At 36.7% G+C, this 14,396-nt stretch overlaps 1 protein-coding gene across 2 annotated transcripts in view; it reads left to right on the top strand.

Annotated features, from left to right (window-relative positions):
• LOC117382292 (ras and Rab interactor 2-like) overlaps nucleotides 1-14,396 on the top strand; it is a 53,552-nt gene that overhangs the window by 12,846 nt on the left and 26,310 nt on the right. For both annotated transcript variants that reach the window (XM_055227334.1, XM_055227335.1), the window contains 5 exons: nucleotides 1,405-1,505; nucleotides 3,697-3,952; nucleotides 4,717-4,825; nucleotides 6,608-6,680; nucleotides 8,358-8,449. In XM_055227334.1, coding sequence (XP_055083309.1) covers nucleotides 1,405-1,505; nucleotides 3,697-3,952; nucleotides 4,717-4,825; nucleotides 6,608-6,680; nucleotides 8,358-8,449 — 631 coding nt within the window. The remainder of the gene's footprint in view (nucleotides 1-1,404; nucleotides 1,506-3,696; nucleotides 3,953-4,716; nucleotides 4,826-6,607; nucleotides 6,681-8,357; nucleotides 8,450-14,396) is intronic.

Here is a 14,396-nt window from a genome sequence, read left to right as displayed (position 1 = left end):
TGGAAGTGGAAAGTTAAAACCATACTTTACAACATTCTCCATAGAGATAGTTAAGTTTTATGCCATACTGTGGAATATTATAGCCAAATGAACAACATTTCCATGACAAAGAGCGGGAGGAATAAAAAGCCAAATGCATCAGGTTTGTGGAGATGCAAGCCCGCTCACGCATCACATGTTTTTTCTATGTTTTTGAGTGTAGAAATATGAAGGAAAAAAACAAAAGAAAAAAAAAGTGCTTTTATTGTATCTCCATTTGTCTGTGCAGAACAGTGGGATTTCTATATGTCTGTTTGCTTGTCTTGTCAAACTGTACATACTCTCTCTAAATAGTGCATGTTTACGCTTTATTTTTTCTAACATCAACCTGCCAAGAGGTCTGCAGATTAGGAAATTAGTCCAAGGCTACAATCCGTCATATTTACAATTGTCCAAATGTTCATTAATATGCGCTGTTTCCCCTCTTGTTAAATAACTAAATAATATAAAATATTATTGATAAAACATATTAGTCTTCATGGAGAATGTTTTTCACTTTATTTCAGTGGAATTCTGCAGTAAAAAGCTGAATTCTTAAAAGTATCATTTCTTACTCATTACTGCTGATCACTGCAGCTTTTCTCAGTTTTAGTTTCTGTCATGGACTTCTCTATTATCTGGAACAGATGTGGTTTAATTTAAGATTAAGGATGCAAAGATAACCTACATGTCTCAATCACAGAGTTCCCATTCATTTCAACTGTAAAAGCATTGTGTTTGGTTTTCCAGAATTTGTTATTTCCTTTCGATAACTTCCAATATTTCTGTAAATGACGAAATTGTCAGTTCTCATTTCTTAATACATACATTCTTTTAGTTTGTAACAGATTTGCCGCACAACTAACTTTAACAATTTGGGAAAATATCTAATATCTAATAGATTTACATTTTATGTTTTAATAATAGGATTCTGTTCCAAGTTCACATTTTAAACACATCTAGTAGAATTGTCAAAAAAATGAAATATGAACTGACACTGAGAAAAATACAAGAATCACATTTCAGAACAGGTTTGTACAGATCTAACCTACAGGGTTAACAGTTTCTGTGCAGAATAAGACAGGAGATTTCTTTTTGTAGAAAATTACAGTACTTTTACCGCTTTTGCGATTTGCCAATTGCATCCATTTAAATTGCAATTCCGAGTTGATTTGCATTAATATTGCAAACCCAATAGAAACTATGACTTTACATTGTTTAAGTTTTGCGTAGGCTAGTATAAAATATTTTTGGATTATAATTTTGGATTTTTATATATTAAAGTTATGAATTATTTTAATGTAAAACAAATACAAAAAAACAGAAAACCATTGTGTAATATTAAAAATGTCATGCAAATATATTTACAGCATTTCTCTGTTTCAGTTGATAGAGTCATTTGCTGTTGAACTTGGGACTTTGAAGAAGGAAATGGGACACAGGTCTGAGCATAAAGCTTCAGACTCACCACTCTCTGAGCCACTGAAGTGAGTGCACCACAGGGGGGCGCTGTTTACCGTGGATTATATACATTTCCACTGATGTGCTGCCACAGGAGATGACATTTAAAAATACAACAGTATTTGTTAGACAGTATTAATGCAGTTGTAAATCATAAGATGTTTGTTTTTTTTGTTATAATTGGTAGCTATAAATCTTAACCAGAGCTATACTATGTTTAAACCAGAAGAATGGAGAAACATTTTAGCTGCATTTTCTGACAATGATGGTCTAATTTGCCTAAAATTGTGAATATTAAAATTTTTAAAAAATTTTTAAACGATAGAAACGAGTCCAAGGTAACACCAAGATATTTGAATTCATGTACAAACTGGGGCTCCTCTCCTTTCAGTAACACAATTAAGCTGGAATTTGATGGTGAACGTTTGGAAAATAGCATGCAAACAGTTTTTTTGGAATTCAGTAAGAGACATGACTTGGTTAGCCACTCATCTACACAGGTGATTGCTGATGTTAACTTCTCTGAAGCCTCTATAACAGATTTAGCTTTTGTAAAAAATTATAGTATCATCTGCATATAACAAAACATTAAGGTCTTTACAAACATTTTGCAGATCATTAATATATAATGAAAATAAAATTGGTCCAAGTATGGAGCCTTATGGTACTCCAACCTGACAATCGAGATACGGGGATTTGATACCGCTGACAGACACACAGTGGGTTCTGTTTGACAAATATGACTTCATCCAAAGGATAGCCTGTTCAGAGAAATTCAATTTTATTAACCTAGTTAATAATGTTTGGTGGTCAACCGTATCAAAAGACCCTTTCAAATCAAGAAAAATTACATTTTTTCAAGAAAAACATGTATTGCGGTTTCAGTTGAATAATTTGCACGAAAACCAAACTGCATAGCATGCAGGGGGGTATAACCCATATTTAAATGCTTTATTAATTGTTTAGTGACCCATTGTATGCATGCAATGCATTGTAAACACTATGAGTGTTTTGAAAGACATTTTTATTATTAGAAATATACTAGGTCTGAAAGAGAACTTAAAGCTACCATCCATAAATAGACAGGCCTATGAGCCCCTTGTTGCATTCTTACATATCACCTAAGGCTGGGCGATTTTGCCTGAAAGTGAAATTGACAATAAAAAATAAAAAAAAAGATTTTTGATTTTTTTTTCCTCACCCTACCAAAAAACATTTTGCAAACTATAGAAAATTGTCAAAAATAAAAAGATGTATAATTGTTTAAATTCAAGTTGTAGTGCACATAAATAGTAAGCTCCTTTTAACTAAAAGCAGCTAAAGAATGTGATGTGGCTTGGTTCGGTTGTGCAGGTGTGAGTGCAGGCCATAGATCTCTATGTAATCGTGCTTAAGCACAGCTCAAAATGCTTAGAACGCTGCTCCCTGTGACTGCAGTGAGCAGTAAGTGTATTTCTAATGCAAGAAAGTGGGTAAAATAAAATACCATTTTCTTCCACGCAAATTGTTTTGAACTTAAAATTTGATTAATCTATTTAACGTTTTTTTGCCAGCTTTGGGCTGAAAGACCTAAGAGCACAGGTGAGCCTGAACAAAGGCCAGGTCAGGGGAGTGGCCAGGTGAGGGGAAGAGGAAACAGGTTTCACATCTGTCATCAACTGGTGAAAAAAAATGAAATAAACCTATGGATGGCAGCTTTAACTACTAAACCAGGACAAAACCAAGCTTAAAACAGGGCTAAAATTGGATTATGCAAAGTCTGAAATAGGACTAAACCAGGTCTAAACCAGCAAGTTTTCAGTATAATACTATCGATACAATTTGTATTGACAGAGCGCTCATAAAAAAAAAGAATCTGGTACTCTCAATTGGGTTCTGAAACTAAGTCAGGCCTAGACCAGGACTTTGTTGGGTATAGACCCGGTATAAACTAACTAAACTAGGTCTGTAACTGGACTAAATCAAGAATAAGCACTATATATCAGGTCTGAAAGAGGAATAAACCAGCTTCAAACCGGGAGTAAACCAATTCTAAACTAGGCCTAAATCAGGACTACGGCAGGACCATAGTGAAAGGTTACTAAACCAGATCTAAACCAGGATTTTACTAGGTCTTAGCTAAGAGTATACAACTTGGGACAGAATAATGTCTAAAGACAGGACTTGAATGTGCCTAAAATACATTTGTTTCTAATCTAATCCTCTCTCTTTCTCCAGCCTGGATGAGGATGTGGGGGCTCTCTTCCTGCGTGGCTCCCCCTGCTCGGGTCTCTGTTCTGGGGGTAACTCTCCGCTCAGGGCTGCCCTTTCAGGGTACTCTGGGTACTCTGGACTCCGGGACTCTGGGTACTCAGGGTCTCTACACAGAAAGATCACTGTTTTAGACCGACTCATACGGACTCACTCGGTGTGGCTGCAGCTCGGCCTCAACCAGCAAGGGGCGCTCAGGATACTCAAGAACCAGCCTCCAGGGGTGAGCTAATGGGACTCGGGGTTAGGAAGTTTAAAATGCACAAAAATGTGTCTTGCCCCAGTACAGATAATGTATAAGCCTCTGTAGATAATCAAAATAATTCCACTTTGTACTGTCTGCATCTAATGAAAAAGTGTTTTATTGACAGAGGAGACAAGCAATTATATTATTATTATTATTATTATTATTATTATTATTATTATTATTATTATTATTATTATTATTATTGTCTTTTACAGCTTTAAAGGAATTCTCTGTAAGATTTTGATTATACATTTCATAAACTTACTGATAACAATTGTAATGCTGATTTTTTAATTACTAAAGCACTTAATATGATGGCCAATTTGTTTGTTATAATTTGGTGTTTTGGTTCTCAGGACGATTATCGAATCAGAAAACAGAATCAGCCTCACATGAGTCTCTCATTTGGGTTGCCAGTCCCTCCGATCTGAATCATCATCATTATCATTATCTAAACCCCAACATCTCTACAGCCTTTACAGCTCAATGAAAGAATTAGAAAGAGAATGAGAAAAACTTGTATGTATCCTCTATGTGCTTCCCAGTTTTAGTGAGATTAAAGGACCTTTTTAAAGCTGAAAAAGCACAGGCTACAGTTCATTAATGAGTTGGAACTGTTAATATATTGAGTGGGTAGGGGGCAGATATTATAAGTTTAGGCTATTATTCTTCAGACTTAGTTGTCAAATGAAATGGAAACAATATGTTTACTTATTTCCTTTATTCTGATTTTTGTTCAGACGTTCCTGGTTCGTCGGTCGAGTTCTCAGCAGAGGAAGGTGCTCTGTGTGAGGATGGACTCAGATTCAGATCCTGTTCAAGACTTCGCTGTGAAAGAAAACCAGTACTGTGAGTAAACCAGGATGAAACCAGGACTATGCAAGGACTAAACTAGGACCAGGGCATTAATTGCTCCTTAACCGGGACTTGTGGCTAAACAAGAACTAAAGAAGGACTGTACAACGGCTGAACCACAACTAAAATAGATTTAATCCAGGACTAAACTGGTCCAGATTATGACTGAATCGAGAAAAAAGCTAAATCTAAACACAATCCAAAACAAAAACACCACTTTATGAGAGTATCTTTTACTATCTGATTTATACAGCAAAGACACCTTCATTTTGTTTATCTCATTCCGTTTCTACACTATTAACTAAACATGAGTGACTTTTGATTCTATGACCAATTTTCTTGTTAAATTCAGGTGAAAGGTGCCATTTGATGCCAGTAAATATTTGGCAATCCTTGCACAAACCTGTCGAGACATAAACTACACACCACAAATGAAATCAGTCTTTACCTTTTGGCATTTCCAATGTATCCACTGTATTTGCAACTTTGGCATAAGGTACAACACAACAGATCAAGATTTCAACATATAAATGTCTATACTGCCTGCAAGATCCTTAATCCATCTCTATCCACAACAGAAATGCAAATGTTAGTATATATTTTTCAAGCCTTGGTGTTTTCATTATTTATGTAAATTAAAAAGCAAAATAAGGAGGTGCCCAAACCTTTTATTGGAGTGCAGTATATTTTATAACAGTATATAACAGAAAGGATGTTGTAATTGGGCCCCTTTTTTGCACATTTAAATACATTTTAAACACAATTTGACATGAAATATAAATGCCTAAATGACCATTTATTATGCATTAATACATAATAAAACTGTTTTTAAAAAATGTTTTTGGGCAATATTTCTGTCATTGTAGTTTCTGTTTAGACAGATGCAGTATTGTCCATAACCGTACCAGTTGATTAAACTAGTAACCTCAGTATGGTGGGTATCAGTGGTACTACAGACAGATTGTTTAACAGTATCTGGCCCTGTAGTCTTATTTGTCCCAAAACACCATCTGCACGTCATCCCTGCTTACATTCACTACACACTTCATCATAACCTTGTGTTTATACTCTGTCTAAACACTCAACTGGGTCACCTTTGTCATTCTACATCTGCTGATTTTTGAGGTGAAAATCACAGGTTTCTTTGGGTAAAATGGTTTGACTCACAGCTAAAAGGTGATGCAATTTTGACCGTAAATCTGAAGAGTAATAAGGATATTTCTAAACAGTAGTGACTTGTTTTGCTGCAGACTCTTGACAGTTTGTGATATGGGCAAAAACAACATGATTTCTGAACTATATTATATTTATTTATGCTTTATACTAGGTTTGTCAAAAGTATTGAAAATCAGCTACCAATCATTAATAAAACTCGTATCTCAACTTTGCATAGATAAAAATTCAAACATTATGGGACTCTGTGTCAACTACGACCTTTTATATTCTTATTATGTCAAATTATTTCCAACCAGAATATCAACTGAACCGATATTTGGAATTTCAGGATTGGCACTGATATCTTATAACAGTAACAAATAGTTGCATCCCTAATAATTTAATAATTTTGGCCTATCTTTATTTACTTCATTTAATATTTTTGCTGTCATTGTAGCACTGCTTTTTGGAACTACAGCTTCTCAAGACATACCTAAACCAGGACTAGAACAGGGCTAAACCAGGACTAAACCAGAATTATAGGAATAATTTTGTCTTTCATATTATACCGGTTCAATATTTGAGCAATACTCTGATTAAATTATTCCTCGTTGTTCACAGCTTTTTCTCTGGAGGGATCAGGGCTCAGTTTTGCAGATCTGTTTCGTCTGGTGGCCTTCTGTTGCATTAGCAGGTGAGTGGGTACTATAATTTTATCTGATTAACCTCAGTACTTGAAACTAGTGCAAAAAATTTAATTAAAGTAACATTGCGTAACTTTCTGGAGGTGGCACATCACCTGCATCAAGGTGAAACAATTTTTTTGAAAATTCCCCCATGAGATAACATCATTTCCGTGGAAGTAAACGATAGAAGGCCCTCCTCTAGGCCAAATAAGAGTCGGGTTTGTGGAGATGCAAGCCTGTTTCCAGTAAAAAATTTAAAAGAAACACATACTTTTATTTTAGTCTCTTTTTGGCTTAAAAGTTGCACAGTGGGGCTTTAACATATGAGAAATTATTGTAGATCAGTTGTTAACCTAGGCACTTACAGTGGTAGAAACCTGATGCAACAGCACACCTCCTGTGGTTAAATCTGCAGAGGCAAGTTAAACCATTTCTCTGAGTCATCAAAACAGAAAACACACACACTCTCCTTTTCTTCCCTCTGGCTCTCTCCCTCCTTCTCTCTTCTCTATACCTCTCTTCCTCCTTCTCTCTCACTCCTTCTCCCTCACTAACCATCTCTCTTTCTCTCCTTCTCCCCTCTTCTCCCAAGTCCCTCTTTCCTCTCTTCCCTTCTTTTCTCTATCCCTCTTTCCCTCTCTCTTCTCTATCCACGGTCCTCTTTCCTTGTCCTTATTTTTCTCTCTACTTGCCTCATTTTTCCCCTCTTCCTCCCTCTTCTCTAACCCTTCTTTTATTTCTCCCCTTCTTTATCTCATCCCTCTTTCTACCTTCTCTGTCCCCTCTCTCGCTGATCTTTTTTTCCACTCATCCCACTCTTTCTCCTTCCCTCCCCTACTCCAATTTCCCTCTCTCCCTCTTTCTTCTCTACCCGTTGTTATTCTCCCCTCCCTTTCTCTTCTCCACCCTCCTTCATTTACTCTCTCCATCTGTCTGGGAGGTGCAGACCTTCAATTGTATGAGCTGTAAATTATTGTAAACACACTGTAAATGACACAATAGTAATGGAAAAAATGTTTTTAGAGACACAATAAAAGTCTCTCTCCCTTCCCACTCTCTCTTCTCTCTATCCCTCTCACCTCTTTTCTGTCTTTCTTCCCTCCTCTACACCACCGTCACTTTCTCTATCCTCCCCCTTACTGCCTCTCTTCCTCTTTTGACCATCCGTTCTCGTCTCTCTCTTCTCTCGATGCCCTTACTTCCTCTACCCTCTCTCTTCTTCTCCTGAACACTCTCTCTCCTTTCTCTTCTATTTCATCTGTCTCTTTTCCCCTCCCTTTCTCTCACTCTCCCTTCTGGTCTCTTTCACTACTTCCCCCTTTTTTCCCCTTTCCTCTACCCCCTTCTGCTCCTCTCCCTGTTCCCTCCCCCTCTTCCTTTTCCTTCTTTTGTCCCATCCTCTTCTCTCCTCTATACTCTCCCTGGTCACTCTCTCATTCGCTCCTTACTATCTACCCCTTTTCCTCTATCTGTCTCCTCTCTCTATTTCTCTTTTTCACCCTCCCTCTGTCACTCCTTTTTCTCCTCTCTTTCCTCTACCTCGCTCCGCCTCTCTCTCCCCTTTTCCCTTCCTTTGACCCACCCTCTTCTCTCCTCTACCCCTTTTTCTCTCCCCTCCTTTTTCTCCCTCTTTCACTCCCTCTCTCCCTCCTTCTTTATCCCTTTTTTTTTCTTTCTTTTTTCAGAGACGTTTTGCCGTTCACCCTCAAACTCCCAGAGCCCATCGCCTCTGCTCAGACGTCTGCAGACCTCGACCAAATCTCCAAACAAGGACCAGGTACGTTCAAGCAATCAAAGTACCGTTACTATGACATTTAAAACTGCACTGTGTAACTTTTTTGGTGGAGGGTCTGATACATTCTGTTCTCCTTGGAGATTTTGCTCTTTGGTCTGGAATTTTACAGCAAAATGACATAAAACATATTTATATCCAAGGAGATAAGCAGTTGACTCTACCAAACCAAATATTAGCAACAAACAAGGCAGTAATTGAATACATGCAAGATTAACTTTAAGTTAATTTTAATGCAATACTGTGGAACATTCCAGGCAAATCAATTTGCATTTGTGATTTGCATTTGTGTTATGATACTAAGGAGTAGACTCAATACTCAATACCTGCTGTGATACCACAATGATACTTAAAAAACCTCTTTAATTGGACAATACACTGTGGTTTTTAACATGAAATCATAGTACTTTCTTTTACATTACCATGTAGCCTTATATCTGTTTGTACAGTGTTGTCATGGTAATACATCATGTCTATGCTAATTGTAGTTATTATAATTATTACATTCATTTGCATAAAGACATTTTCTGCGAATTGGTTGAACCACATAATTAAAAGTAATTGGATCAATCAACTTTGTGCATTAACAATCTAAAAATAACAGGACTTGTTGCACCTGGACACCTGCAGCTACGTGCATTTAGGTTGACTATTAGCAACAGCTTTTGTACTATAAATGTGTCTATTTTTTATAATTATGTTTTAGAAATGGTGCTTAAGTTTCATGCTGCGTTCACTCTTGCAGATAAAAACTGGGACTAGACGTGGGCTAAACAAGCGACTAAAAAACGACTAAACCAAGACTAAACAGGGAAAAAACTAAGACTAAACCGGGATTAGACCAGGGTTGGACCAGGGTTGGACCAGGGTTGGACCAGGGTTAGACCAGGGTTAGACCAGGGTTAGACCAGGGTTAGACCAGGGTTAGACCAGGGCTTAACTGGGACCAAACCAGAACCAAACAAATGCAAATACAGTCAGAGTTACTTGCATATAAATAGTAGGTTTCTATCTGATTTAAACTTATTTCAATGTAATAGAGTACATCAAAGATTCACTATGTAACTTCTTTCTGGCGGAGATGTTATTGAAATGTTATTGCTTTGCATAGAATGCATTAAACATACCTATTTCTTCAACTGCAGAGGTATTGTTACTAAAATATATATTGAAAAACACACATTCATACTGTGAGCAGGTTCGCCTCTCCACCGATCTGACTTTTAACTTGGTCTGGTCTTGACTGTCTTCATAGAATTGGACAAGGTAAAAGACACACTGTGGAACATTCTAGGGAAAGCATTAACATCTCTGGTGTTCTCTATGGAGAAGGTTACATAGTAATGATAAATATGAGAATACATTTGTTTGGTCAGTATTTGTAGTAGTTTGTATTGTTGTGTGACAGGAAAAAGTGAAGTAGCTTTGCTGTAGTTGCCGATGTGGCACTCCTCTCTAAATCTCTCTAAATAAGCAGGTTTTTTTCAGCCTGTTTAACCGATTGAGTCATGACCAAAGTCAGCGCTTAGTGATGCAGTTCAAACGTGAAGCCAAGTGAAGTGTAATCAACAGTTTAGTCTCTGACTCACTGAACACAGTGTTTATTCAAACCATGGTGTTACACAGTGAACTGTGGCTGTCAAAAGCATAGAAAATCAGATACCAATCGATACGGCAAAAAAACACATTAACAGGACACAGTTTAAGCTTTCATTTTTACTGTCATTTTGAGCTTTATCAGAATAAGTATAAGACCCCATGGCAATATAAAGAAAGTACTATTACTGTGTATATGGAAACTACATTCTAATACCAAAAGATATTTTTTATGTTCATTGTGGTATCAAGTATTGAGTCAATTTCTTAGTATCAAAATTAGAAGTTTTTAGTTTCGTAACACCACAATGAACCAGGCCTCTAGTGTAGACTTAAAAAAAATCTGACAAACATTGTGATTTAATAATAGGATTTTGTTCAAAGTTCAAAGTTTAAACACATCCAGAAGAACTAATATTTGAGAGACTGAAATATGAACTGATTTAATACAAAAATCACATTTATTCTAGAAAATGTTTGCAAAGTTTTAAACTACAGGGTTAGTTGTTTTGTTTTTTTAGATAATAAGACGTAATATTTAGTTGTTTGGAAAGGACTAAAATAATTGCTGTATTTGTGGTTTGCTAATTGCGTCCATTCAAATTGAGATTCTGATTTTCTTGCAGCCCCATCTAAGTTTAATGCCATACAGAGAAACATTCCAGCTACACAATAACATCCTCTCCATGGACACGAGTCAGTGACCCTCCACCAGAAAAGTTAAAAACAGGTTTAACAATTTTCATTTTAACTGCCTCTATCTGTTTTAAATATTATTAGCCTATAGAATGTTGTGATGTCTGAAACCGAGCAATTAATAATTACACACCAGACATGAATTTCCAACATGTCTAACCCAAACCCTCAAATGTTTAAATCCTGCACAATGTTTCTGGTGTCCTCACATGTGTTTTTGTTCAGTTTTAGTGCATTTTTGGTTTGTAGGCGGGACTCTCGTAAAGTCCTCTTTCTCTGTCTCTGTTTCTCTCTCTCTGCTCATTAAACTTCTCTGCAGGAGGAAAGAGAGAGAGAGAGACAAACTCAGGAATGATCTAATCCTCTTTACAAAACTTTTTCATTAGTAAAACAGTTTCAAGACTAAAAGCCACAATAACGCATCACTATCTCACAAACGTGCTGACTAAATTAAACGGCAAACCTGGTCGTCGTGCAGTGTTTCTTGGAACTAATTGTGTGACTCTTTGTTGTCATGCATTTTTTATTTAATTTATTTTGTGCTGATGATATGCTACATCTGTGCCCTAGCTGCCCCGAGGTAACTTGACAGAAACATGGCTGCCTTTCACCTTTTGGCTTCATGCATTAATACCTAGTGATGGGTATTGTTAAGGGCAGGGGTGTCAAACTCATTTTCACAGAGGGCCACATCAACAAAATGGTTGCTCTCAAAGGGCCAGATGTAACTAAGATAAATGTAACTAAATGTAACCAAATGTAATGTAAAACAAATGCAACTCCTTTTTAATGTTGTTAATTAACTGTATATCTATATTTATTACTTATTCAAGCTACAAATATCGCACATGGATTTGGATAGATAGGAAAAAATGGCTGTGTAACTGTGGATCTCCTGATAAATTGATATTTTAAGACAGCCATACCTTTTCATTTTCTTTGCCGTGGGCCACATAAAATGACATGGCGGGCCGCATTTGGCTCACAGGCCTTGAGTTTGACACATGTGGTTAAGGGTATTATTAATGGTATTTGTTGATATTATTACCCTTACTGATACCACTTATTCATCCTGTCTTTTAATGGTAGGGCTGTTCAATCATCAAGATATCATTGTTTCTAATGGTCAGTGATAAGTTTGGGAGTTTTTAATGGAGAGGTCTACAGCCAATCCTCTGTCAGTAAAAACATGTGGTTTGGAGCAGACAGAACAGACTTGTGGAGCTTATGATTCAGTACATTGTGACATGTAACTGTCTGTAGTATATGGCTGTGAAAGTATTACAGTGTCCCATTTCATAATCTACACATTACTTCATTGTTCATCTTCTTTCCACTACGATACTATTGAAAAAGTCTAAAAATCTCATATCGTCTGGTGTCAGGAGTCACCGCTGAAGTTTTGAATGAGCCTTTGGTCATTTTTGTGTCAGTCACGTCTGTGCCAGTCTGACTCATATGAAACAGGGCTCAGTCTGTCCCATTCAAACATGTCATCTCTCTCTGTCCTCTTTATTTTCTCTTTCCTCTATCTCTTTTTCTTTGTCTCTTTGTCTTTCTCCTCTCACCCCCCATCCCCTCCTTTCTTCGCCATCTCTCTCCCCTTCTCCTCTCTCTCCCCCTTTCTCTGTCTGATGTGGTCTGCCCCTGTGTTTCATTCATAAAATTCCCCCTTTGTGGGGACTATAGGAAAGGTTTAATCAAAGAGACACTTATCTGTTGTTATTATTATGAGTCTGCATGTGCACCTGTTTCTCTCATTCTTCCCCCCGTCTATCTCCTTTCTCTCTCACACTCTCTCTCCCTCTTTTACCCTCTCTTCCTCTTCTCTCTCCACCCTCCATTTCTCACTTTTTTCTCAACCCCTCCCTTCCTTTGTTCCTCTCCTATTAATTCTCTATTTCTCTCACCTCTCTCTCTCGCTCTCTCCCTTTCCCTTCTCCTCTCTTTGATGTGGTCTGTCCCTGTGTTTCATTAATAAATCCCTTTTCTGTGGAGACTATAGTAAAAGTAAAATCAAAGAAACATTGATCTAATACTATAATCACTCTGTGTGCACCTGTTTATTTAAGGCAGACGTCATGTGAAATGTCAGGTACTTCAGGTAATTCTAAAACTCTATGCTCAGTGGTGCACTGGCTAGCTAATTGTAACTCAAATCCTATCTTAATTGAATTTAAAATATAAAACAAACATCCAATTCAAAGGAGTTGCCGATAACCGTTATAACAGCCAGTATATTTACTGATGTAAAAATTCACTGTAAATTTTTTTACAGATTTTAAAACTTATGTTGGGCTCTATTATATTTTAAGTTGGGTTTATTTAGGCTATGTATAAATAAAAGAAAGGCATGAACTAGCAGTGCAAATAGATGTAGATGAAGTATTTTTATAAAGTGTGAGTTCTACTGCATGACGAAAGTTCATTACCCAGATAATAATTATCTTTCCTGTATAGTTCAAGATCCTTATCAGAACTGTTTAAGGCCACACGGTAATATTAAAGAAGCTAATATAAAAATAGCTTGCTTTTATGATTAATCATAAAAGACAATCAAACCATCATGACAGTATGTTGCATTCGGGGAAACAAAAATGTAATCTCCTTTGTATCTGCTGTCAGACCAGTTCACTGTCAACAAGTCATGAACCGTTCTGCTCCTGTGGTGTTATGTTTCTGTCCTTTCAATATCTAGTCTCTGACAACTAGAGAATTATTTAAAACGTCTGTTCTTGTATTTCCAATTTATTCCCAATTACAATTTTACATACGTAAAAGTTGTTTATGTAGTTGTTTTGGTGCTGAGGACAATCCAATCAGAAAGCAGAATGGGCCTCACATGAGTCCCGCATTTAAGGCTGTTTCAGTGGTGAAATCCAGTTGATTTAAACTTAAAATGCCTCTCTCTGATCTGAATCCTCCCTACCTAAACCCTAGCACCTGCAGCCAATCATTCATCAGTGCTAGTGCAGCCTCTGCAGCTCAGTGAGCTCAGCTCTGAGCTTTCACATGAGTACTTGTATATATCCTCTATCTGCAGGTTAAGGCACTGGCAACCCAAGTTCAGTTGTGATTGATTGTAAAGCCTTTTTAAAAACATAATACATAATACATACATTATACCTAGTAATGTTACAATGACTTTAATTAAAGGTTTATTGGATAAATAGTCTAGTTTTTTTTTTCTCACTTCGACATTTATTTGCACTTATTATAACCCAAATATTCCTAACCTTATTTTTCATGTACTGAAAATGTTCAATACGTTGTTAAAGATCAAATTGTGAACTAAGTTGTGTGACAGTCTGCTATTTTGGTCATATTGTAAAATCATGATTCACAAATTTCTCAGCAAAACACTGAGTTTGTGACAGGTGGATGGTGCTGCATCTGTTTTTTTTGAAAGGTTTATCAGTGCACTATACGGCATAGGACTAATTGTTTGCTGTCTTAAAAATGTGAAATCAAAGTTCATTTTTAATGGTTTGCAGTGGTTCAGAGTTATTCCTCACTTACCTTATGCATTCAGAGCATCCTAATTAAGGTAAGATAAACTTTATAGTCCCACCAGGGGACATTTGTCTTGAGCACGAAGTGCAAGATACATAGACATCCAACAGACAGATACAGTGCAGAT

The sequence above is a fragment of the Periophthalmus magnuspinnatus genome, chromosome 15, assembly GCF_009829125.3.
Source record: "Periophthalmus magnuspinnatus isolate fPerMag1 chromosome 15, fPerMag1.2.pri, whole genome shotgun sequence".
NCBI classification, from domain to species: Eukaryota; Metazoa; Chordata; class Actinopteri; order Gobiiformes; family Gobiidae; genus Periophthalmus; species Periophthalmus magnuspinnatus.
The sequence above is the reverse complement of the archived record's forward strand: the minus strand, read 5'-3'. Positions and strand labels throughout refer to the sequence as shown.